This window comes from Numida meleagris, chromosome 5 (genome assembly GCF_002078875.1).
Source record: "Numida meleagris isolate 19003 breed g44 Domestic line chromosome 5, NumMel1.0, whole genome shotgun sequence".
NCBI lineage: Eukaryota > Metazoa > Chordata > Aves > Galliformes > Numididae > Numida > Numida meleagris.
In genome coordinates this window covers 2,072,772-2,099,462 of record NC_034413.1, presented here as the reverse complement: position 1 = coordinate 2,099,462, position 26,691 = coordinate 2,072,772, and the positions used below count along the sequence as shown (strand labels likewise).

Genomic DNA, 26,691 nt, shown 5'->3' with positions numbered 1-26,691 from the left:
GGGCACGGCCATTTGAAATCAAACGGCTTCTGCGCTCCCCATTGGCTGCGCCGCGCCGCCACGTGACCCCCTCTTCCACCAATCGCGGCCGGCCGCGCGCCTTTTCGAAAGTCGTTTCTGAAGTTTGACCGCATTTTTCTTTTCTCCTTCCGCCGGCCCGGCACCCGGTGAAGCTAAAAGAGTCCCTCCGCCGCGGGGCGGCTGCCGCGACCGGCCGGCCTGGGTGAATCTCGCCGGTCACGGCGGCTGCCGGCAGGTGAGGGCGGCGAGGCGGAAAGGCGGTTCCAGAGGCCCTCCGCGCCTCCCTTGTGCCCCGTTGGTGCTCGGCGCAGGGATACGCGCGGCTGTGCGAGGGCTCGGTGCGGCGGAGCTGGCGCGCGCGGGAAGACCCAGTGAGCGGCGGCGGCGGCGGAAGCGCCGCGCTCGGCCCTGCGGCTCCGCTCCGTGCGGAGCGAACGGCGGCGGGAGCTGGGCGAGGAGATCCGGAGAGCCGCTTCTGCGAGGCGCAGGTAAGGGCCCTCAGGGCCGCTCCGCTCCTAAGGGTGCGCGTTTCGGGGGGGCCGTGCTTGTGGCCGGAGCGGGGAGCCGCACCGAGGAACGCGGCGTGTGTCGCGCCGGCTGTCGGCGGCTGCGATGAACGGCTCGGAAAGCTGCGGGGTTTGGGAGCTGGGCTCTGCCGCCCTGAGGGGTCCTTCCAGCCCGTGCTTCTGCTCTACGAATTATGACGCTGATTTGCCTTCGTAAATACGTAAAGCGTTGCACGGAGGGGTTACCTTGGTGTTCTCCCCTTAGGTAAGGTTCCTTTCGTTTGAAGATGCCGCTCTTCGGGAAAATTATCATCATTAAACGGAACGGGACCGATGGGATTTATTTTCCGCTCACCGCCAGCTCTTGTTTATTTGGAAGGTGAGGATGTTTTGAGTACTGGAATGCAGCAGAATAGTGCTAACGATGTAACTCCTGCAGATCTCATCTCCTTGATGCTTATTATCGACAATAAGTGCTTATTATCGACAATAAGTGCTTATTATCGACAACAAATGCTTATATATTTGTGGGCGATGTTCGAGGGAGGGGAGGTGCTATGGGGCTGACATTTCTCAGAAGTACGATGACCTGAATCTATTGTTACTACTCTATGCCTTTTCCTCGCTAAAATTGCTTTTTTCCTAAGTTTCTGGCCAAGGGAAATTAGACAAAAGGGTTTGGCAAAGCTGAGATTGAAAGTAATGTGCACTTGACAGGCAAGCAGTAGAATTCTTATCTTGGAGTCCATGCCTTGCATTCAACTGTGTCCACCATGCCAGCACTAATTGTAGTTTTGGTTGGTTCTGAGAGACCTCAGTTACAGAACACATGAGCTAGTCTAGAGCTGATGAATAAAATGTTCTTATTTCACTGGAACCTTTTGCTCAGCGCTTTTCTGGCTGGTCAATATCTTAAATAATTACTTACCCAGTCCCGAATCAGGTTCCGTGGTGAACGTCCATGGCAAAATGTCCAGCGTCAATTAAGTTGAATGAGTTCAGCACTATCAGCAGAGCCTCTGATGATGGTGATCTCTGGCTTCACACTTGTGCCAGCTGGGTAACACTTGGTTTCTGCTTAGCCACGCCACCTTCACACCCTTCTTTTTGCTCTGTGTACTGTTAGCACTTGGACAGAATTTGGAAGTGGCAGGTTGTGCTAATAAGATGATTTAGAGCTTTAGGTTTCGTGTTTTCCTCTTCCTTTCTTTTTCTCCCCTTTTTAGCTCAGTGCTGTTTTTCTCACTCCTCTGCATCACCAAAGTTATCACTAAGTACAGGATTTACCCGTCCCATATGCAGAGTGCCTGTCACAAGCATTGTGCTGTTGTACGGATCATGATCTGAAATTTGGGACATCCCTAATTCTACAGCAATCCAGTTTTTCTGTCTTTTCTCCTTTTTACCTGTAGGAGAACAGAATGTGACATTCGCATCCAGTTGCCTCAGGTCTCAAAGGAACACTGTAAAATTGAAGTAAATGAAAACAAGGAGGTAAGCTATACGTGTGCTAATGACATTTGCATTGTGCTGTAGCGCAACCGAATTGAACGATACTGAAATGTTTGCTTTCTTTTTAGGCAATATTGACTAATTTAAGTGCCGTAAATCCCACGCAGCTGAATGGTGATTATTTTCAGCAGCCTGTACCTCTGAAGCATGGGGATGTGCTAACGATTATCGATCGTTCTTTCAGGTGAGCATCAAGGACCTGCTGTGAGTGCCTTGGTCCTAGAGGGTGATCTGCAGCACAGCAGTGCTGAGGGCTCTACGAGCACAGGCTCTGGCTGCTGGATGAAGATACATGGTAGAGGGTGGGACAGTTTAAACAGGAGGGGGAACGATTGTTTATGAGGGTGGATAGCGATAGGACAAGGGGGAATGGTTGCAAACTGAGACGGGGAGGTTTAGATGAGATATTAGGAGGAAGTTTTTCATACAGAGGGTGGTGACGCACTGGAACAGGTTGCCCAGGGAGGTTGTGGATGCCCCGTCCCTGCAGGCATTCAAGGCCAGGCTGGACGTGGCTCTGGGCAGCCTGGTCTAGTGGTTGGAGACCCTGCACTCAGCAGGGAGGTTGAAACTCGATGATCTTTGAGGTCCTTTTCAATCCAGGCCATTCTATGATTAAAACATCACTTGACTGTCTTCAGAAACAGAAGTTAACGTGGTTTATTTAGTATTTCTTGACCATGTCTGACAGAGCTTCTCCAGAAGGCAGGATGGCTGAAAGCTTTGTTTTCATCGCTTCCGTATTATGTTAAGCTAAATCAATAAAGCTAGAATGGTCTAGAGAGGGAATTTTGATTCTATTTCCAGGATAAACATTTCTAGGAGTAATGCTAGGAGAGTTTTGATGTAGTTGGAGCATTTAAAAGCAATGTGTGTGTTGCTGGGAGTGGGGCCAATCTTACTAGGTTGCTTATCTTAATAACAAGAATTAAGCTAGCAATGATTTTACTTACAAGATACTTTCTCCAGATTTGAATACCCTCTCCAATCAACTCCCAAGAAGAGACGTTCTAGATCTCCAAAAGATGAAACACTGCAGGTAATTTTGTTGCAGTCTCCTTGCTTATTGCAAATGCATCAGTATTAGTGTTCCTATGGTATTCTGTGTCCCTGTTCTGTTGTGGGTTCTGTGTTAATTTTTTGAAAACTAGGAACCATTTTTCAATTGCTGGCAAACTTTCTGTTTGGAAATACCAATGAACTCCTTGAGATAAGCCCTTTTAAATATATATGTCATTTATTAATTTGAGGGTTGCCAGTTTCTGGTAGTGCTCAGCGATCTATGTTGTTAGTGATACAGGCAAGCCATTAGAAATTAATCCTTAACATTTTTGAGGAGTGCCTTGGATGCAAGAAATGTGGAGCATGGCGTTCAGTATCCTTGTTCATTAAATGGGGAAGTTTGCCTTAGAGCCTAAGCATCCTTTTCTTCAGAAATATTGCATTGTTCTGCGTGCTACTACGCTACAACGTAGCACTGGAATTTGTAAATGTCAAAATAAGCTTCTCTTTGAATAATTTATTTTCATTGGTTTCTTTTTTTCTTTTTCCTGTTTGTATCCCTTTGAGGGGATACTGTTGCTTAGTGAATAGTGTGACTCTTGGAAGATTCTTCTATCTTATATTTCTCCTATTTAAATAAAGCTATTTCACCAGGACTGGTAAGAAAGCGAGCTTAGAGTGTGCTTGTATATTCCTCAGCTACAGGTGCTTTCAGAACTGATAATGATAAAACAGCACTTGAACTCTCACTGTATGAACTATGAGTATTCTTAACCAGTGAAATACTCAACGATTTCATCTGAATCCTTTTAGACCTGTTTAGTAAACAGTGCTCACACGTTTATAAAGTCAGTGGTTTTTTGCCCTTTAGTAGAAAGGTGAAGTGTAAATATGTGTTGCTCTGCTGTAATATTGTATGAATTTACAGGTTCTTCATGTTCAGCAGGTGGCAGAAGTGGAGCTGTTACACAAACAAACTTCGGGATCTAAAAGTCTTTGTTCTTCAGGTTTGTACCTGTATCGGGGGGAGGTGGTTATATTCTTCTTCCAACCTGATTTTACTCTATGAGCATCAGCAGGAAAAGCAAGACTGAAAAGAGGGGAGAAAAAAGAGTTATTTGAAGTTTTTTCAGTCTGAGTACAGTACGCTCTTCTATGGCTGTCTGTTCTATTGCCTTGCACTGTGTGATTTACCAGAGCAAAGAGAAATCAGTGTAGCTGCATCCTGACAAAGAGGCAGAACAGTTAGACTGGAACTGGCAAAATGTGTTTGTATTGCTTTAAGTGATTTCTGCAGGTTTGGTTTATAGAGTTTACACCATTTTTTTGCATCCTCAGTACAAAATGCCAGTTGAAACAAGATATGTGAAACGTCATTGATTATTACAGTTTACTTTCCAGTGACGAAAACTCTAACATCACAAAACTGCTTTTGTGATTAAAATACGTTAACAAATTGCTTTTGAGCAAGTATTATTGCAGACAAATGTTACCAGGTATTCTTTCCTAAAAAGAATTTGTAAAAGGTATAATCCTAGAGAGATGGAGTAAGCTTTGCTGATTGAAATCGTAGTTCGCAATATCTATTTGATGTAGATGTAGTACAAGGAAGGTTTATCCTAGAGGTGCTAGTTTGGAGTAATGATAACACACAGGGAGGCTGAATACCAGAACCTTCCATCCTCCCTGTCTTCAGTAAAGATACTTTCGTGAGAAGATAGAAGGTTTCATAGTATCTAAAATATCCAGGTTCAAAGGGACCCACAGAGGAAGCGTGCTGCTTCAAGCTTCCAGCATGCATGCAGGTTGCTTGTTATGTCTCATCTGGAAACTTATAGCTTTCCTTTATTATCTTGTTTTTCCCCAGAGGAGCATTGGGGCAGCTAAAGCGATACAGCACCTTCATAAGCACAACACAGAATAGTTAGTGAATAGTGGTAGGCCAATCAAAATGATGGTTTGATTCTGTGCTCAGGGATTTATCCCATGGCAGCCATGGAAGGTGTGTGTATGAATTGCTGAAGAGAAGCAGCAATGTGAAATATAAGCTGCCTTATCTGTGTGTGGGATAAAGTCCAGATTACAGCTTAAAATTTTTTAAACATTTCAGTACTGATTTATTATCAGAGAATTGCTATTGTTAGCAGAGCTTTATTTACAGTACTGTGTCCTGGACCCTGGTTGATATCCTTGGCAGAGGGAAGGAAGGGATTATCATTATCTGTATTTAAGGAACTTGGAGTTGTGTTTCTGCAGCTTCCACATAACTTCTTGTTTTGCTTTGCTTTAACTGTAGATAATGCTGAGTGCAAAGAACAAAACACTGATGAAAACAAACAAAGCACAGAGGAAAACTTTTCCAAAGCCGTGCCAGCTAAGATACAAACACTCAAGTCTTACAAAATACAACAACCTACTAAGAAGGAAAATGAAATGTCTCCTTTTAGTAAGCTCTATGAAAAGCTGAAACTTGAGGTTAAAGGGAGAAAACTTCTACAAGAAGGAAATTTACGTCAAAAAGCTGGAAAAGAAGATGGGAAGAGTGTTCTGCTAGAACCAAATGCTCAAATTTCATCAAGTAGTGTTTATGACCTGGGAAAACTGACTAAAGGAAAAGAAAGAGACATAAATGGAAAAGCCAAGGAATATAAAATGAAACAAGATGTAATCAGTTCAGAGTTGAGTCAGAGCTCAGCTGTAGGAAGTGCTGCCAGGAAGAGTTTTACCAAAACTCCTCAAACTTCTGTTTCAAAGGAAGTGACAAAAGATGGCGGTAAGGGAAGTCACCTGCAAGGTGATAAGGAATTAAGCCCATCAGGGAAATGGAAAGATCCTGAAGTTACAACCAAACCCCAGAAGGAGAACGATGGAAATGCAGCATTTTCACCCAAGCCGTGCTTGGGTCGTGCAGATAAAATCGACAGCTCTGCAATAACAGTAGATAAACTAACACCAGCAGCTAACGTGACAAATGTGTCAGAAGGAGATAAATATGTTCTGTCTACACCAAGGCCTGGAAGGAAGAGTCTTCGGTCTCGTTTCGTGTCACCTGCCAAAGAAGCGCGTGGTACGGCTTCTGTAAGTACTGGGACTCCAACAGCTCGTGGAGATGTGTTGTTGGAACATGAGTCTTTTTCAGCAATTTCAGCTGGTACTCAAGGGGAAGATTCGGTGTGCAGAAATGATAGCCTCCAACAACTGCCTTTGGCAGAAAATAAATGCTTGAAACAGAGACGAAATAGTAAACAACGTACACCGGGAGAATCAGTGAAAGAAGTGCTGACTGAAATTTGTGATCAGACAAACATTAACTTGAAAAAGAGAGAATCTGGGTCTCCTGCAGCTTCTAAGAGTCCCAGAAGAAATAGCAGGCCAAGTAATGAGTCAACAAACAAGAGCATCCATTCAGAAACATCAGCTTCAGAAGAGTTCACATCAGATCTGGCATCTCCTGCTAGTCAGAAATCTGGCTCTGGAAGAAAAAGGGGAAGGAGAAGGACCTCTGGACAGTTAACTGAAGAAGCACTGGAGACAAAAGCAGTTCAAGAACACCACGATGAGACTGCAGACAGAAAAGACAGTGAAACTAAACAAGAGCTGGCTACCAAGGATTGTCAAAAGAAACAGGATTTGGAAGATACCCATATTCGAAGACCTCATAGATTATCATCCAAAAGGTCTTCTGGAAGTGCTACTGCACTGAAAGACAGTGAGACTTCTTCAGAATTAAATATTTCTGGCCTGTCAACTGAAGAGCAGTCAGGTAAATAGGTTTAATCTCGTGCCTTGTTAGAGCTGAATTGAAGAAATTCTCCTAGTGTTTGTGAGAATTTCTCTGGGTAAATAAAATGTAGAACTAATTGCCGACACGTCTGTTCTAAAATGTTAATCACGTAGTTGTAGTTGACCCTAAAAATGCACAATAATTTATATAAAAGTTTACCCAATTGAATCTAAATGAGTTACCATCTGATAAGTTTCCAAATCCAGAATGCATGAACGAACGCTGTTTTCTATGTTGTTTAAAAGGGTGACTTCCTGGATTCTCAGAGATTGTTATTTATTATAGGTAAGACCAAAAGGATATCTCAGAAGAGGACAAGTAGTGATTTGTTACCTCAGCCTTTAGGAAAAAGAAAAAGAGTGTCTTTTGGTGGTCATCTAAGTCCAGAACTCTTTGATAAAAGCTTGCCTCCCAACTCACCCCTTAAAAGAGGTGCCATTCCTGCAAGACTGAGCTTACCCTTTGGAAACTCGCCACGTGCAGTCCTGAAAAAGGGGCAGGGACTGAAGCACTTCGCAGTCCAGGTAAACATCAAATGCTAAAGCTAATCAAATTGCTAAGCTAATTAATGTTGACAGGATTTAGAAATTCAAAGACTTCTAAAAGTGAGTTCAAAAAAGAATACATGTTGCTTAGATAAATGTTAGGAAGTGGACAGTGTAATTGCAGGTTAAGCTAGTACTTGAAAATAGCAATTTTTAATCAGCATTTTTTTTAGTCTTCCTCCATTAGAGGAAGGAGTGCAGTCTACCTTTGTCTACCTGTCTTGATCCACTAGCTGTGTGTTTTTCACCTCCCGTGCTTTTGCTTGTTCTCATACATATGTAGGAGTAGACTTCTGTATTCTTGTGCTTACCAGCACCAGTTTGCCATAAATAACTGAAAATAGCCACGGTCTTGAACAGCAGTTTGGCAGAATGTGCAAACTACTGCCACGTGGCTTGGCAAGAAGTTGGAAAATGTTTTGCTGCTCTTTTAAACTAGCGAAAACTTGTCGTGTGCTTTATTTCAGTCAACCTGTTTTGAACAGAGTAACGAAGCGGGTTAATTTATTCAGCTGGGTTTGCACGTGTCTTTTGAAATTTAAAAATTGCTGCGTGTTTTGTTTCTAGAGAGTAGCGTCGAAGGATTTTCCAGTGAGCTCATGATATTTTGTAGGATTGTATTTACTTTTCAGATAGACAGAGGAGCGTTTGTAGTTGAGCTTTGTGCAGTAACTTGCCTTTCATTTCTATTACTTTCTATCAGGAACTTAGTGTACGCTTGCAGAAAGAAAAAACGTCACCGAAAAGTGTGTCAGCCCAGAAGTCCCCACCTGCCTCATCCCCTGTCTCTGGAAAAGCAACGCCTACATTCACTTTAAGCTCTCCAGCACCTTACACAAAAGGACGTTTCTCTGTTTCTCAAATAACGACTCCATCCCCCATTGCAGAAGAGCAGAATGCTGATGCGAAAGATATGAATACGAAGGAGAAGAGTGCTGGCCAAGTGAAAACACCTAAATCTGCTCACGTTAACGAAGATGAGAAAACCTTTTTGATGAGTACACCTAACAAATTAACCAGAAGTTCACAACATGCATTGAGGAAGACTCCCATGAAGAGGAGGAGTGGGGCTGTGGCAGTAATCAGTGCAAAAAGAAGAAGTGGTGCTTCTAGTGCTAATTTACTAGGTTTGTTTCAGCAGTTAATTTTTAATATAAATTTAAATACTGTAAAAAAAAAAAAAATAGGGGCAAGGCTGAAGTAGACCTGTTATTAGTTCATTATACAGAGACCATCACATGACTGGCATGTATTCTGATAGGTTTTGCATATTTTGAAACATCAGGAAATTGCAAAATTTTGCCTTCTCTTGCATCTAAAAAGTAAATTTTTGAAGCAGTAAGTGTGTTAGAATACAAATCTTAATACTCCAAAGCTTAAAAATGATAGAATTAAGGTTTCGTTTGGTAGGTTAATTGCAGTAAAGAGGCTTCAGGTTGGAATGTTGGTTGAAACTGATTTGGTGCCATTGGAAAAGTTGGGGCTCGTTCTTGAAACTGTAAACTTCATGAAGATACTTTAACACAAGATGTCTTTTTAATTTAAGGAAATAGGTCAATATGACTCTTTCAAAGTGAAATTTAAAGTTTCCCACCAACATTCAGTTGGCAGTTGTTATCCTTCTTTTCTATATTCATTTTCTGTAGTACCATTTCTAGTTTTGAGCTACACACTACATATAGTATCCCAGTGACTGTCGCACTATATAGAGAGATACAATCACAGGCCTTCGTTAATCCAGCTGAAAGCTGTATCAATTTTTAGCAAATTGTGTTTTTTTTTTTTTCAGTTGCTTTGTATCTGTGCATCAGTTTCTTCTGTAAGATGAAAATAGCGCCATTATCCTTGTTTTTTTATTTTGGGATTCGGGAAAACTTTGTCTTCCCAGTTCTTTTTTAGATAATTCCCTGCATGGTTGGCTTTCTTCCTTATATTCTGCACATCTAGCAATGACAGCTTTAGATTTTTGTTTTGCAAACTTTCCCTAACTTGCCCGGTAACTCTGACAAGAAAATAATATCATCTTTAGAATATCTCCAGAACTGGCATTCCCATTTCTGATCTTTACTTACAAAAAGAAACATTTCTTTTATACTTCTTCTCCTTGCCATTTCTACAGTAAATGAGGCAGGTGTCCTGTCAGCTCACAGCTTTTTTACATGGCTGTGATTAATTTCCTGATTACTGTGTACAGAATGATAACTGCACCATGGCAATTTTCAGAGATGTGGTAAAGGTGGTATAAGAAAGGTTACGGAAATTCTAGGTAAACCTAAATGCTCTAAGCAGTATAAATACATAATTTCATGACTACAAAGTTCCTCGGGTAGGTGATGAAAGAAAAAGTCAATACATTTCTCTTAAAAAATCATTCTGATTTTAAATCTCACATTCTGCCAAAGAAAAGTTCAGCTATAATAAGGAGCAAGGCTGAGAAGCTGATGGCAAGTTTCTATTGGGGAAAAATATTTTCTTGACGAAAAGCGTGAAGACAGAATTGGGTCAGCCTTCAGTTTCAGGTTCTGTAGTGTATGACACTGTATAAGTCTTTTTGTTCTTTGGTTGTGGGAACAAAACTATACTGGATGCTTGTTAAACTTCAGCTTGGAAATAGCATCTTCATTTGAAAGCGTTTTCACTCAGCACTTGAGTATAAGTGCCATCAGATGATACAGCTACGAATTTCTGATGTTTGACTGCAGCAAATCCTTTGGAATCATAAAGAAATAGTTATAAACTCCTATTTACACAGCTGAGAATTTAGGTTATTATTTCTGTTTCTGTTTTCTAGTTGCAAAAACTTGGGCAGAAGTGGTGAAATTAGGTGTTGCGAGACCACAGGTGAAGGCTGTCAAAAAATGCGTTCAGAAAGGAAGACCAGCAAGGAAAATAACACAATCACCAAAGGTATATTCCTATACTGCTTTTTAAAGGGTTTGGGGTTTGCTGAATTACAAAACAGCTTGTAGGTGTTTTTGTTACAGAAGCTGGAAGCTGGTAAGTTTTAAGAAGTTGTTAAATGGTGTTGGTGTCTTTTTCGTGACCTGTAAGAATATTGTGACCTGTAAGAAGAAGTCAAGAATGGTGTCTAGCTATTTTTGGAGAACTCCTTTAGGTAGTTAAGGACTAGGTAAATGTCTGGATACTGTGCTGCATTGTTACAGAGCATGTGAAATAGGTAACCAGTTTCATTAACTGGAAGTGAACTTAGTGTAATCAAAGCATCTTAAGAGCATATCTAAATAACCAACTGTGTTGGGTGGATGGAGTAAGTATTTGTCCGTTGTCTCCAGTCAAACTGTCCTGCTGTTTGAATGAGCCCCTGTTTTAGTCTAAACACTTGTTGATGAGGCTGGTGATTGGACTTGATGATCTTGAAGGTATTTTCCAACCTGGATGATTCTGTGATGATGAAAAGGAGTAAGACTGAAGCACTCTCGGTGTAATCTCTGAGCATTCCTTAAAGCTAAGATTACTTGTCATATGGCTCATTGAGCACAGTTGATCAAATTTTAAAAGAATGGACAAGCTATATATTTCACCCTTTAAATTAGCTGCAATTTAACCCTTTCTGCATGCTGAACATTTTGTATTAACTAAACAGGACTGATAAATGTGTGGCAGCTTTGAATGATTCTCATGAGATTTTAAATATAAGGAATCTTTATTTATTAATGTTGGTTTTGTTGGTTTTTTTTTGTTGCTGTAGACTCCAGAAAGAAAAATAAAGGGTCATTTTAGCACTGGTCATGCAGAGTCTCCTGCTACAATAGTTGTAGGTAGAGCTTACTCCACCACAGTTCAAACAGCTGGGAAGGTTCCTAAAGTGGTAAAAAATCCAATCTTGAAACGAAACATGAGCATGGACGAAAACTTCACAGGTAAGCTGGGAAATTTTAGCATCTGTTACTGGTTCTGTCAACTGTGTGGGGGTTTTTGTTATTGATTTGGTTTGGTTCTTTGTGTGTGTTTTGTTTTGTTTTCAAAGCATGTGCTTTTTTTTAAAATGTATTTCATAGGACTGACTGAGATGTTTCAAACTCCAGACAATAAGGGTGGAAAAACATTGCCTTTGACCACTGCTCATAATTTTACTCCAGCATTCACTGCAATGGAGATTTCTGATCTGCATACTCCTGAAGAATCTGGTACGTTGTTTGGAAAGAAAGACTGATGCGTACACATAAGGGTAATGGTGTCTACAATTATTTGAGGCAGTGAGCAGTCTAGAGCTAGACAGACTTGATGTAGAGAGAAAATATCTTGCAACCATTTTTAAATACCTATAATGTATTAAAAATGTTTTGCAGCTTCAGTAATTTTTTGTGGGCTTTAATATTTTTTTAGTATTTCGATTTGGTGTGAGATTTCTATATGATGAAGTATAGTTTCAGGCAAATCTTTTGTTGAAGCATGGCAGTTCTTTAATTGATTGTGGGCTTGACTTTGTTCAGTGGCAACATCTTACAGCAGGAAGTAGATGTAATTTGTAATTTCATACCAGTCATTGTGTACCTGTATATAACTTAGAATCTTCACTGTCTGTTCAATTCTGTTTTCTTAAGAATTTAGTAAAGATGAACACCTAGCAAAAAAAGAAAAAAAATCAAACATGAAGAATCCAATATTTATAGCACTGGTGATGATAAAATCATTGTTTATATCAGATTGAAAAATCTTTTTTTTTTCTTTTTACTCAATGTTTTAGATTTATGCTGTGCCTTGTAGGAGCTGATTATCTTATTGCTAATTACCAAATTGATTGTTGAAGCACGTTGTTAGATTTTAGCTTATTAGAATGCTTGGGCTGATTGAGTCTGTTTTCTGCTTCGTTATACAGCATTTAGCATGCTTAGATTTACTGTTTTTTGATTGGTTGGTTCTTGTTTCTTCCAAATTATATACACCTACTATTTATTTCAGGAGAGATGATGGTGTCACCATTAAATGCTTCAGATGTTTCAGAACAGAAGCAAGATTGTCAAGACATCTCTTACTTTCTGAGAGAGAGAGAGTCTCTAAAGTCTGTGTTTGATGCAATATCCACAAAAACTCCTGATAAAAGAAGAAGTATGCTGGAAGAAGATAGTGGCATGGACAGTGTGTCAGTAAATCCAGAGAAACAAGTATCTCGAGTGAAGTCACCAAGTAAAAGGAAAATTCCAAGTCAGAAGTTGGAGTCAGTTGAGGTTGCATCAAGTATCAAGCAGCCTTTAAAGACCCCAAAGCAGAAGTTAGAGCCAGCAGACACCTTGTCAGGCATCAAGCAGCTCATGAAGACCCCAAAGCAGAAGTTAGAGCCAGTAGAGTCCTTGTCGGGCATCAAGCAGCTTTTGAGGACCCCAAAGCAGAAGTCAGAACCAGCAGAGGTCCTGTCAGGAATCAAGCAGCTCATGAAGACCCCAAAGCAGAAGTCGGAACCAGCAGAGGACCTGTCGGGCATCAAGCAGCTCATGAAGACCCCAAAGCAGAAGTTAGAGCCTGTGGAGTCCTTGTCGGGCATCAAGCAGCTTTTGAGGACCCCGAGGCAGAAGTCAGAACCAGCAGAGGACCTGTTGGGCATCAAGCAGCTCATGAAGACCCCAAAGCAGAAGTTAGAGCCTGTAGAGTCCTTGTTGGGCATTAAGCAGCTTTTGAGGACCCCAAAGCAGAAGTCAGAACCAGCAGAGGACCTGTCGGGCATCAAGCAACTTTTGAGGACCCCAAAGCAGAAGTCAGAACCAGCAGAGGTCCTGTCAGGAATCAAGCAGCTCATGAAGACCCCAAAGCAGAAGTCAGAACCAGCAGAGGACCTGTCGGGCATCAAGCAGCTCATGAAGACCCCAAAGCAGAAGGTAGAGCCAGTAGAGTCCTTGTCAGGCATCAAGCAGCTCATGAAGACCCCAGAGGAAAAGCTGGAGCCAGCAGAAGACCTATTGGACCCACAGCAAATGTCAAAACCTATTACAGATGAAAATGCCTCTGAAAAATTGCTGGAGACTCCAATACAAAAAAAAGAAGCAGTAAAAGATGTGACAGGGGTTAATTTAATCAAGAAAACTCCAAAATTGAAATCCCAACCAGTAGAAGACATGATTGGAATCAGCCGCATTTTCAAGACACCAAAGGAAAAAGTTAAACCCATAGAAGATGTATTTGGTATTAGTAGATTAATGAAGACTCCCAGAGAGAAATCTCACCCAGCTGATGATTTTGTGGGTCTGAGTAGGCTTATGGCAGAACCCAGACAGAAAAATTCTGAGCTTGAAATGGACTATGTTGGAGTTAAGGAAATATTTGACACGCCGGAAAAAACTAAGGTAAAGCTTTATTTATTTTTTTTTTTGAAAGGAATTTATTTAGGCATGGAGTCTGTGGCTGAAGGGAACTCTTAGGCTGTCTAATACGACTTCACTTTTTGCAGGTGAATGACTCCCTTCTACAAGATATAGCCTAGTACAAATCTGAAGGAGCAATTTTTTTCTCCTTTCTATAGCATCCTTAAATTACTTACAAAGTATAGTCGAGTTCTTACTATGCCTTCCTTTTCATAAGTAAAGTATATACGCTTCTTTGTTTGTTCAGCTTCTTTGTAGCCTTAAATACTAAAGCTCTCTTTTCTTTAAACATTAAACAGTATTGAGCTTTTGCCACAACACTGTGATACCTCTTGGTCAGTTAATAGCTCATTGTTCTCATAAGTCTTTCATTCGTTGCTTGCTGAATGGACACCTATTTTATAGAGAACTATAATTCTATACATTTGCTTGTGTTAGTATGTATTTTGTCTGAAGGAGCTCTGTCTGTATGGTTACTGAGGTAGCATTGAGTTTTACAGTACACAGCTTCATCACTCTTGTTCTTTGTGCATTTTGCTAGCATTGATTTTTGTGTAAGCTCCCGGATCCATAGATGAAACGCTGAGTATCGCTGGGCTGTGTGCTTGTCTGTGCTGAACTGCAGTAAAGCACTACAAAACATCAAATGACTCAGCTTCAATACCCCCTTCTTTTGAGATTTTGACACTTTTCAGCCAGTTTAGTGAATGCATTTCTTAAAAAAAAAAACTGTAATGTTGTCTTCCACTTTAAAAACTGATACACTAACTCAGATGACAAATATTAAGTTTATTTGTGGGCTAGTATTGTATATGGATACGGTTATCAAGCTAAATGAACTTTGTTTTATGAGAAAAGTTCTCTACGAGACCTTTTTTTTTCCAATTATTGTGCTCCTGATTTTATATTGGCTAGCTCCACTATTTCTTATCCTGTCTGACATGAATTTATTGATTATTGTTTATTCCCCTAGGTCAGGTCAGTAAATGTTAAGGATCCTAAGCAAGAAGAAAATGTACCTCCTTGTATTGATGGCAGTCATGAATATGGTAAGTATACTTACATTTTAACTGTAGCTGTAATGAATATACTGTGCTATTAGGAAGTTTTAACGTGTTTAAAAAACTCCAAATTATATAGCATACAAAGAGCAAGTAGCTCATGAAATTTGTACAGTAATTCCTAGTGCTGAATTTCACCAGTGCTGAAATTCAATTGGTGGAGAGGTAACGGTGTAGTAGTGTTCTGATGTTGTAATGGTGTCATCTCCAAACACACCAGTGTATCAAAAACATAAGAAAAGGTCTCCACTTAATCACCTTTCTTAGCAAAGACTTTCAATAACACATCTTAAAGCTACGAATGCTATCAATATCAAATGAAACAGCTTTGTGCAGCGAGGTGGCCACAATCTGTTAAAATACCACCACGCTCTCCTTTTTGTAATTAATATTATATGTACAAGACCACTCTGCTAGGAAAACTCACAAATACTTTTATCGGGCATCATAATGTGTAACTTTTGCTTGTGTTCTTTTTTATGTAAAAACTTTGTATGGGGTGAAAAATCTGTTTTAGAAGACAAAGGAAATACTTCACAAGGTGAAGATTCTCAACAGAAGTTAACTGGTGAAGACCAGTCTACTCAGAGACCAACAAGGGGCGGATTGAGGAAGACGGTACATCCTGCTTCAATAAAGCAGACTAAAAAGGATTTAAATTTAAAAGAATTGCAAGGCCTGGAGAAAAAGAGCTTCCAAGAAGAGATGGGAGAGCTCAGAACTTCAACTTCAGTAGCTAAAAATCTAGGAAGAGGGAGGAGAGCAAATGCTTGTGTGGTAGAAGAAAACATTTCAGAACATCCTGATGAGAAAGAAGTTGAAACTGCTTCGTCTTTGGAAATGCATGTTGCTACTCAAAGACCAAGAAGAGGCAAAAGGAAAGAGGCAAAGGAGTTAAAACTTCCAGATGAGAACCTTGAGTCTTGTGGCAAAGATTCTTCAGTGTTACAAAAAGAACCTGCAACTATGAAACTGCCTTTGCAGGACTTCATCATCAGTGACGTGTTAATAAAAGATGATCAAAGTATAAAGGCAGAAAGTTTATCTAACAGTCAAAATGAAAATTGTCAGCTGCAAACAGATGTTAAAAACTCTGACAATACATCTAACGAAGCTGGTGCAGGAGACAGTGAAGAAATGCTTCTACTCCCTAGGAAGAGGTCTAGAGAGGTGAGAAAAGTAGAAAACACAGAAGCACCGATTGCACCTAAAAGAGGAAGGAGAGCTAGGAATGACCAAGTCAAACAAGCTTCTTCAGAGGAGCTTCATGCAACAAGAAGGAAGCTTCGTGAACAACCATCAACAAAGGTAATACAAGAGGATGAGCGGACTTCTGAGACTGCTCCAGCAGAAGAATCTGAAAACAGAACTAAAGTTGAAATGAAGGTAACACAAAAAAGAGTTAACTCTACAAGAAATGCTAGAAAACACTTGACGGAAGTAAAATCAGACATTTATGGGATGGCACCTGAAAATACACAGAATGTTCAGAAAATTAAGGAAACATCAGATGAAACTGTTGCTGAAACACAATCACCCTCCAAAAATGAGAGGGAAGCATCTCTGGGAGATGAAGCTAAAAGTACTCAGGCAAATACAGCAGAAGTATCTCAAAGATTAAAATCAGAGTCACCTTCTGGAGAAACAAACAAAATGACTGTTCCAGTCTTGGAATCAAACAGCACAGTGCAAGAAACAAACAGAAGTAGGAGCAGAAGAGGCAAGAAGGACTCTTCAGAGAAAAAGAGTGATGAATCTGCTAAAAATGTAAACAGCTCAGAGCTAATTACACACAAAGTTAAGTCAGGAACAGAAATGGAGGAATCTTCTCCCACAGAGCCTTCAGGCTGTGTTGATGTCAAGAAGACACGCAAAATAATGGAAGACCAGAACAGCACATCTGCAGCCACAGTTACTGCTGTAAACAGTGATGGTGTTGCTCGTAGCCATCAAAAGCAGTCGGGAGATGAGCAGGTAGTAAAATCAAAGCAAATGGAAACCCTGCAGGAGAATCAAACACAAAAGAGGGGAACTATGTGTAGAAGAGGTAGAAGTAGGAAAGTTAATTTTGAACTTGAGCAAGCCAGTTCCAAAGCACGTGGACGAAAAAGGAGTTCACCTGGGGACGAGGAAGGGATGACTTACAAACTTGGACAGCAAGAGACTTCAGAAAATCCTTCTTGTCAAGTAAGGAGGAGCAGAAGAAAGCAAGTCAATTCCATTCCACAAGCAGCTAGTTCTACCTTTACAGAAAAGCAGACCTTAATTGAAGATCATAGTAAAGATGAGACTTCTGTAAAAGACCGTGATCCAGCTTTGGAAGCTAATCCCTCTTCAACAGAAGACTATCCACTGAGACGGGGAAAAAGACGAGAGGTTGCTGTAGCATCACAAGCGACGAGTTCTCTTTCTATCAGAAAAAAACGTGGGTTGCAAGAAGGTGACGATAAAAAGATGACTGTGAAAGAAGATCAAAATCCAGCTTTGGGAAATAGAACTTTGCAGGCAGAGACAAATGCATCAGCAAGGGACAAAAGAAAAAAGATCGATGTAGAAGCAGAGGCAAAAAGTTCATCTTCTCTCCAGAGGAGATGTGGCTTGTCACAAAACGATGATAAAGAGGAGAATACTAATGAAGAACAAAATAAGCCTTTGGAACCAGCGTCCCACACGAAAGTGAACCCATTAGGAAGGGGCAGAAGGAAAGAAGCTCCGGTGACACGCACAACTAATTCAATTTCTCTTAGAGGAAAACGTGGCTTGCCAGTGGACAGTGTTAGAGAAGAGGCTCCTAAAGAGGATAATGTTCCATTAGAAACTGTTGCTTCAGCTCTGAAAGAAAATCAGCTGAGAAGAGGCAGAAGGAATCAAGTGAACTTGTCAGAAGCCACAAGTTCTACATCTGCTCAGGGAACACACAGCTTATCCAGAGAAACTGGTAGGAAGAATCTTCGTAGAGAAGCTCGAAACCTGCTTTCTGAAAAATCTGCTCCCCAGGAAAAAATGGATCTTTCAAAAGGGTACTTGAAGGAAAAAAATAGCACTTCACTGCCTGTTAGCTCTAGATCTCTTCGGAGTTTGCCAGAGGATGGTAAGAATGAATCTCCTGAGGAGCAGCAGCGTATGCTTCTGGAAACAACTCAGTCTTCAGAAGACAATCCATCAAGATTGGGCAGAAAAAAAACAGTTTCTTTGCAACCTGAAGATACTAGTTCCAGTTTTCTCAGGGAAAAACGTGTCTTCTGCAACGATGGAGGTCAAAAGGGAAATGTTAACGAAGGTGAAGGTACATCTCTGGAAAATAATTCATCCCAGGAAAACCGGAGGCAGCTGAGAAAGAAGAGGGAAAAGGTAGAATTCAAATCGAAGGCAGCTACTTCTACTTCTCTCCACGATAAGGGCAACTTGCCAGGAAATGATAGCACTTCAGAAACTCAAAATAAGTGTATGGCATCCACTGGTTCTGAAAAAAATAATCAGTCTGGAAAAGAGGTTAGCCCTGCTCAACAGCCAGCTTCCACTTCTCGCAGAAGAAGATGTCAATTGTCAGCAGATGTCTTAGCACCCAAAAAGTTAAAATCAGGTGAGCCAACAATTTACTTTCTATTTTCTCTGTGGCTGGGTTAGGTATAGATACAATAATGTGTACAGAAATCTAATATTACTATTGACTGCCATAGGCTAATGTAGATGAAGAGTAGTTCTTTAGTACAGCAAGAAGACTTAAGTAAAGAGCAGCTATGTTATCCTATTCAAACAAGATGTTTCTCCTAAGTGGAATGAATTGATTTTTATGGCATATGACACTTGTATTTCTCCTCTGGGATATTCAAATGCCCTCATGCTTTTCTATCGTATGTTCTCTCTCAATCTGCAACTTATAGAGTAATACAGCAATTAACTGACCTGCAGGAGTAGGTGGTAATGACATAACATGATCATCACATCTTTAGCACCCATTGTTCATGCTTGTTTTCTCCTAAATGCTGTCTGAGCTCCTGCTTGTACATCTGTAGCTTCTGGGTAACCTTTATGTACCATACACATCAACTTAGCCATCTTTCTCTCTTGGCTTATGAATTTTTGTTTCCCTTTACATATTGGCTAGCTTCCACTTCCTGACACTGCTGCATGTACTTCCCAGATGAGTGATCTGTTTTGGAGCTTCTCTACCTGCCTGGATAGTTTCTTTTCTGGGGAGGTTATCTTTTCCCATGTGGATTTAGTGATGGTTTCCCTGTCTGGTGCTTGGCTTGATGCTCATCTCTTAGAGCAGCTTTGGTGTTCTCTGCTATCTAGATTGTTACGTAGGCATCCAGTCTTTTGTTCATAGTTAAATCCTGACTTAGCTCTGGCTGGACCATACAACTCTTCCTATATATTCATTTTTGCTGGATTTTTCTCCAGCATTGGATATGTTTTAGTTTTACATATCAGTAGAAGGAGTTTTAGCTGAAATGGTAGCTAATTGGTTTTGGTGCTCTCATTAATGTTAACCTACTTTCCGAAATAGCTGTAAGTCCTCGGGGGTCTATCTTAAAGGATATTGGATGTGCAGAAGTGTGGGTTTTGTAACTGGTTTGTTGAATTCATGGATGTAATTTTTGGAATGTAGTCACTGGGGACATCTTGAAAAACAATGCGACTGAAGATTGACTCTGTATGAAATGTAAATTTATATTATAAACGTAACATCAATATTTATGTCTACAAATAGATAATGACGAAAACAGATCACCAAGAAAAGGAAGAAGAAACAAAGCCAAAGAAGAACTTGACAGAGGGGGTGTAAAGACGACTCAGATTCCTGGAGGAACAGACAGGAAGACAAGATCGAGCACGAGAACAAGTGCAAGAACCAGAAAATAGCCTTCATGCTTGCGGAACCAGTTTTTAAAAGAATTCAGTAATTGAAATGGCAGGTTTTTAACGTGAATTGATTTGCACTCGGATTTTAAGTTCAGGTTTTGTAAAGCAATCATGATGTTATGAAATTACTTCTCTTGACGTGTTTACAGATGTGGCATAGATACCCGTTCTTTGTAGACTTGTCTGTGTAGCAGTTCTTCAACCACGGGGTGCTTGTGCAGAATGGCAAATATAGAAGTCAATGCTTTCTAACAGTATTTATCCCCTTCTTCTGTTGATCAGTACAGCAATCAGGAAGCCATGCTACTTTACTGTCCATTCAATTGTAAGCTATTTTCTGCTTAGTTTCATGTGCTTACGTCTTGCTTTTTCATTCAAGTCCTGTAAATATTCTTTAAAAAAAGATCTATAGATTTATTAGCGGAACTTCTATGTTGAATTTTTTTTAAAAAAGCTCTTTTTACTGAGAAGATTTGTAATTCATTAAATTTGTAAACAATTTGAGTCTTCCGTGTTTTGTGTTCTTAGAAATAATTAAGAATGTGTAATTACTTGTGTTACTGTCTTAAATGCAGAAAGAAAATCCAGCTTCAGCATCTAACTGCATTTTTAAGAGCAGGGTTAAAAACCTACATTTTTTTTAATGTAGTTTTTGAGGATTTACAGGTATTTCTGTGGACAAATGGAATGGGAAGGCCAAATGGATTCTGTGTACTGACATTTGTTAGCACTTTGAGGATGAAAACGACCCTTTGGGTGAGTTCTTGTTTGTGAGATCTGTTGCCTATTACATTTACCACTGTAGGACTGAGATGCGTTTCCTCCAGTTCCCGTTTTAGCCTCCCAGGTGTGAGGAACCTCTCACAAAATGCATCGCTGGGCCTTTGGTGTAACATTTGTGATCATCCAGAATTCCAGGTCATGTAGCTTTGTGCTGTCCCAGCATTAGATCTAGGCTACTGATCTCAAGAGTTGTTCAGATCTGTACCAATTTTACTCCATCTGTGTTGGGTCCTGGCTGTTCTCCCACTTGGTTCGTGGCTCTCAGTCTACCTAACTGCAAAACAGCCTTGGAAATGTGAATTTCATGAACCTAATCCTGTGTCAGCCCCTACTGGCTGCTGCTTAGAAGTATTCCCCATTCTTTTTATTTTTTCAGAGAAGCCTGGAAGCTGTAGCCACCAACAGATTCACAGAAGGGAAACAGGATGAAGTAACAGTATTTCTAACCCGTTGAAGCTGATGTAGAGTGGATCGGTTTGTCAGAAACCCATAACCACAGCAGTGCACGTTTTGAGGTTTAAAGAAAAAACTGAAGTAGTGCAGGCACTGCTGCAGGTTTATACTGTGCTATTATTTGAATGTTGTACTAAAAGGAAGATTTTCCTGTTGGCATTGATGTTGTATCGCTTCATGCCCTGTTTTTCCTAGTATTGGATGTTCTATGTCAATTATCTTCTAGCTCAGTTTTCTGCTGAAGATGGCTAGATCTCAGCAGAGAAGGAGGGAGCTGGTGCACACTAATAAATGACAGTGTGCAAAGAGTGAAATGCTGACTGTGGTAGCAAGGTTGGAGGGCACTGCTGTCCCATGCTTATGTGTGTGCCACTGCATTAATGCATGTATCTTATGTTGCAGAGGACGCTTGTCTGGAGTGCTCTCGTTTTCTTTGGCATTATACTCCTGAAGAAATCATGTATGCATGGTATCCTGCTTGCTGTTGATCCATCTGAAGGAATGCTTCTGCTTAGAACTTCACATTTCTGCACAACAGCTGCTTGGCTTTCATGCTTACATTAGCGTGCTGTAAAGTTTTTCCCACTGCCCGTCCCGATGGCACGATCACAGCAAGCTCTGCTGGTTTGGCTTGGTGGCCTTCAGTGTGAAACGTGAGTATGAAGAGGAAGGAGAGAAATGCTTTAAGCTCTTGAGGCTTTGCTGTACCTTCCAGGTGAGCCACGCAGCCCTGCAGGTTTTTTGTGCTCCCATCTGTTAATTTTCAGCTACGTAAGAGATCCAGTGCCTGTAAGTGTCTGTATCTCTTTTCCATCTTTAGGTAATCATTCCATAGTTACTCAAGGCAGTAATTCCTGGCCTAAAGATGCGTCAAAGTCCTGAGGTAAAGACCAACACTGCTTTTTCCAGAATAACAGAGAACAGCAGGCCTGAGCTCTTAGCTAGTTACTTAGATAACAGGCCTGCATATGGATATACATCCAGAGCAGAGGCTTTCTGAGGCTATAGGTATTGCAGAGCAATGTCAGGGTATGCTCACACTCAGCTGTGCCTTCATCTCATCCTGCAGTGGCACTCCGCTTGTCAGATGGATGGATGAGAAATTGCTTCACTGCTCTTGGTTAGCTGAAACAAGTGGATTTAGCTCTTCCCTTCAGGGGGAACTTGTAATTATTTCCCTATCAGGGAGGTAACGGAATCTGGGGATATTTTAGGTAATGGAAGGAATTAGGTACCTGGATGTTGTAGCAATGTGCTGGCTGAGCTTCCTCTACGTGCAGCTGCTCAGGCTTATTAATTTGAGCTCCAGTCCGCAGCAGAGTAACTGCTTCGTGTTTGTTTTCTGTGGAGCAGCTAATGCCCACTCTGAGAAAAGTGACTTCTGTTTGTAGTCCATAAAGAGCAGCTGACTGTGTCTGCTGAGATCCAACAGAAAACACCATCTCTTCCCAAACAAGGTCCTATCAGCCTTTGGGGACAGTCCAAGAAATTCCCTTCTGTGGATGATTGTTGGTTTTGTCCTTGCTTTTACTCCAAAACCAGCCTAGGCCTGGCACTAACAGAAGCAGCACTGTGCTAGACCATATCTATTTCGGGGCAGATTTAAGGCATTACTTGTGACTGTTTCACGTAGCAGAAGCAGTAATTCTACGTATTACTTTCAAGGTTTTAAACAGGATTTTAAACCAAAGTGTTTTGTGTGTCTGTTTTGAAGTTTTCCTCTTCAAAAACTCGGAAACCGAGCGGTTTAATTTTGATGAGTTGTTGCAACACACTCGAACATCTCATGAAGTAACACGTCCTTTTTCAGAATTAAGAAGGTAATTTTTACTGCCAGGTATGTCGGGTCATCTGATAGCTCTTGGTGGCACTTCAGATGGACACTAATGCACTTTCCTGGCTCACTTGAGCACCTGTGCCCAGCAGGTCCCTTATAGCTGCCAGCCTGTGACCACTGCTATCATTGCCACTTCTCCTCAGGGACTGCTCTATGATAAAGAGCAAAGAAACAGATGCTTGGGATTTCTTCAGCTCAGACGGCAGCAGTGCGAGTAAAACCTCCAGCTGTCTTTCACTGTAAGTATTTCATCTAACTAGAAAACAGATTAAAAAGTGTTTCGATATCTAAGCAGTTAGAAGGATTTGAGACCTGTTGCAGCTACATGCTTCTACAAACTCTGCTCCTTTCAGCCCTAAACGTGTCCCTTCCAAGGAAAACTTTTCCCGATAAAGGTGTGATAAACTTTTGTATTTCATTCTCTTATTATCGTTTCCTTCAGTGACGGGGCCTTATTTTGTAGGAAAAGAGAGTTTAAGAAGTGCTGTTGTGGTAGAGTGGAGGTTGGGGTGTTCTGCAGCACAGAGCCCTCCCCAGGCTGCGGGAAGCTATGGGAGGAAGTGGGGAAACCTGCACAGCTGCTGGGTGGCTGAGAAGTGAGCTCGTGAACTTTTCTGCTTCTTCCAGAGGGAGCTGCACCCGTTTCTTCATCACATAGATTTAGTTTTGGAACTGTCCAAGTGTTTAAACTGCGGTGTCTATGAAAGCTAGAAAAAAATGTAGGTGTCGTTGCCCTTAAGAAGGTCCAAAAACTTCCCTGCTCAGAGCTGTGAGTTATATTTAAAGGTTGGGCTCTTAACTACCTAAAAGTGCATTGACAATGCAGAGCTGTCAGGCAAAGCACACCGCTGTGATTCCTTGGTTTTCATTGAGTGAGGCATTCCACAAGCTCACCAGATGTGCGTGTTGCAGGAAAATTGTGGTTCGTAACATTTTGCATGTGCTCATAAAACTCTGAATGACCTGCTCTTAAATAAAGGGAAATGACAGAACCCTCTTAGAGGGTCAAGGGTTGGTTTGGTCAGAACTCACTTGTAAGACGGGCCAAATTCATTTTAATTGAGCTACTGAGAGTGCACCTCAGGTCATAGCCTGCCACCCACTGGGTTTGCAGCCACCACTGGGACTCCCAATGGTATGGGAGCTGGACCAGGTGAAAAACCGTCAGCTTTCACCTGCTGATCCTCGCGTACCAAGATAAAATCATTTCACTGTTATGTTCTGCAGTGTCTTTTAAAGCTGGGTATTCTTTTGTAGCCCTCCTCTTAGAAGGTGTGTGATTACAGTTGACAAAGTAGGACCACCAATGAGCACAGGCTCATTTTTCTCCTTTTTCTATCTGTGCTCCCTTTGTTACGTTGCGCGTTGTTCATTACTTGGTATATCTAATGGCAATTAGGGAGTGAGGCAGCCACAAAGACTAATTTGATCACCTGGAGACCTGCTTCCCACAGCCCTGCGCAGTCAGCAGAGACCCAGCTCTGCCTCCAGGGCACTTTGGCTGAGGCTCCAGCTCTAGAGAAGCCTCCTCCTTTCCATTAACTAAAGGGAAAGCTTGGCGTCCCCAGGCAAAAGCTGGCCCTTCGGAACTGCGCTCCCATTATGAATAAAGGAAGTCGTAGGCTGAGTTTGACTTCTGAGTTTCAGGGCCAAGGCGGTTTGTGGGCAGCCACGCATCGGGGCCTTTCAAGTTACCCCATGGAACACAGAGCAGCCCAACCCCATCCAGCTCTCCCCACTTGTTTGTGTCTGTGTAGGGCTAAATCCCCACCCGCGCTGTTGGCGGTGCCCGTGGCCGTTCCCTCTTGGCACACACTCGTGTGCATTCTCAGGACGCTGTCAACTTTACCCAAGCAAGCTCAGGAGTGGCAGAGCGGTGAGCTCCAAACCAACACTGCTGTGTAATATCGAGCAGGCCTCTCTTTCAATGGACTTACCACCGCCATAGTTATAAACGCAAACCTTGCAAAGTTTCTCTTCAGTTTGCTAAAACCCATCCGAACGCACAGCATGGCGGGCGGGCTGTCTACTTTTAATCCCATTTTTAAGAGTCCAGATTCCCCCCCCCATGCTACGTTAGGATAACGAAGCAGACCTCGGCTGCCTTCCCCAGGGCACGGCACGCTGTGTTGTGAATCAGATGCGCTCCTCCAAAAAGGCTCAGCAGTGCCCATGCGGATGGGTGCATCCTTCCTTAGCACCTGACCGGCACTGCAGCTGTACAGAGACAGCTCGCAAGTGCTTTAATGTCTTCTCATATTTAAAATTGCCTTGTCATTTGAGTAATGAATTCTCTGTGCTTTATGATGGAAAAGATTGCAGCTGAGTGTTGTTTCGGGGAGGGCAGCCGGCTAATTTGCCGCACCGCCTTCCCAGCCCAGGTGTGTTGCGAACGGCACCGCAATCATTAACCTTAATACAATTTTTAAACAATTATTAAGCTAATCGGATGCAAATTAAACAAAATGAACCTATAAATATATGTGTTTTTCAAATTAGTAATTGGATTTTTTGATGATCTTTGGCTTGACATTGATAAGCTGCTTCTCATAACAGTCTAATTAGGCAATATGTAAACTTTGGCATTCGGTTCTGTCCTAGTGGCTTTTTCAAATGATGTTTGTAAAATTTGCAATTTCATATTACAGATTAAAAATTAAAAACTGCAGGAGGCTAACATTAAAATGAGAATTCATTTCATGGAAAGCCCTGTAGACAAAATTCACCCTAATAGAATTGTGCATAAGGGGCTGCAAATCATGATCTATAGTTACACAGGGGAAGGCTTGTCAAAACCAGTATTGTTGGCCTGTAGTTCTATTCACAGTATTAAACCCATCAGTGAAGTCACTTTGGGGAAAATGCGAACATTATCAAAGAACAGTAAATTAGCAAGAAATTAAAGCATATACCCTTGCATTTCCAAAACAAAAGATCCCTTCATTAAAAACCTTTCATCAGTGGTTTAATATTCATAGCAGTAATTTGCATAACTAAATCAGTTTTCACTGATGAGAGACGACCAAAGTTTTTTCACTAATTTCTTTTTTGAATGAGCTCTCCAGTTGTGGGTTTTGTGGGGTGTTTTTTCTTTTTTTTTTTGATTAAAATTTCCCACCAGTAGTTGGGCAGAATCGAACGCGCGACCGAGCCGTGTTTGCCAGGACCATCTTTTTATGATGGCGAGTTCAATACTGCAGCGTGGAACAGAGCCCACTGCCCGCTGGGTGACACCCCAGCCCTGAGATGCACTTCTGGGCTTGTTCTTCATTAGTTTGTTCTCCAGCTTTTTTGTGCTCTCACACCTGTACCTTTACACAGAGCAAAACGATGATGGAGCCGAGCTAGAAAGGAGGAGAAGTTGTTACGGCACGCGTGTGTGAAGAACTTTCTGATACCTCTCGGAAAGTGATATCCTTTTTTCTAATTGATTTTCTATTTCATGTTTTGAAAAGACCAGTTCTCTTGGGAAAAGGAGAAGGAAAAAGGAAATACGCTTGCCTTGGGGAACGGAGACAGAAAAGTCTGTTTTGGTGTGCAAAACACATGTTTATTGAACTGGCTCAGAATCCAGAAATGAGTTCAAATATCAAATTGAAGATATAACAAGAGCTAATTCTGTCCAAGTCACCAAGAGACTGAAGTGAGCACCAACTGTGCAGTGCTTAAACGTGGCGAGTGCTCTGGGCAATGGTTTGTTAAACTGAAATCCTCCAATTCCCAACACCTGCATTGAGAGCAGGATGGTCATGGACATCACCTGAGTGCGAGTAAATTCGTTTCAAACAATAGATGTCCACGTTCAGATGGATTAGCAGCAACTATTTTTTATCTGGTTTTCGTTTTATTGGCTGCAACTAAAGCTTAAATCGAAAGACACAAAGTTGATAAAGTTGATAAGCAGCTGCAAGAAGACTTAGATAAGTTGTCATGTATCCTTTTCTCCTCCAGAAGTTTTTGTCCTGTTATTAAATCTGGAGTAGTGCCCCTCTAAAATGTTT

The 26,691-nt window shown here is 41.3% G+C and overlaps 1 protein-coding gene across 4 annotated transcripts; it reads left to right on the top strand.

Annotated features, from left to right (window-relative positions):
* MKI67 (marker of proliferation Ki-67) lies at positions 372–20,121 on the top strand. 4 transcript variants are annotated; one of them, XM_021399716.1, is made up of 16 exons: positions 372–509; positions 793–906; positions 1,940–2,021; positions 2,108–2,223; positions 3,009–3,078; positions 3,988–4,048; positions 5,338–6,804; positions 7,111–7,349; positions 8,074–8,497; positions 10,162–10,277; positions 11,080–11,251; positions 11,390–11,518; positions 12,294–13,669; positions 14,661–14,736; positions 15,266–18,331; positions 19,466–20,121. In XM_021399716.1, exons 2-16 carry the CDS (start codon positions 815–817, stop codon positions 19,615–19,617), a joined length of 7,638 nt encoding a protein of 2,545 aa, XP_021255391.1. In that variant the 5' UTR covers positions 372–509; positions 793–814; the 3' UTR covers positions 19,618–20,121. The 4 variants fall into 4 exon arrangements, with proteins under 4 accessions (XP_021255391.1, XP_021255390.1, XP_021255389.1 ...); XM_021399715.1 differs by having other exon boundaries at positions 3,985–4,048; XM_021399714.1 differs by having other exon boundaries at positions 3,970–4,048; positions 15,269–18,331.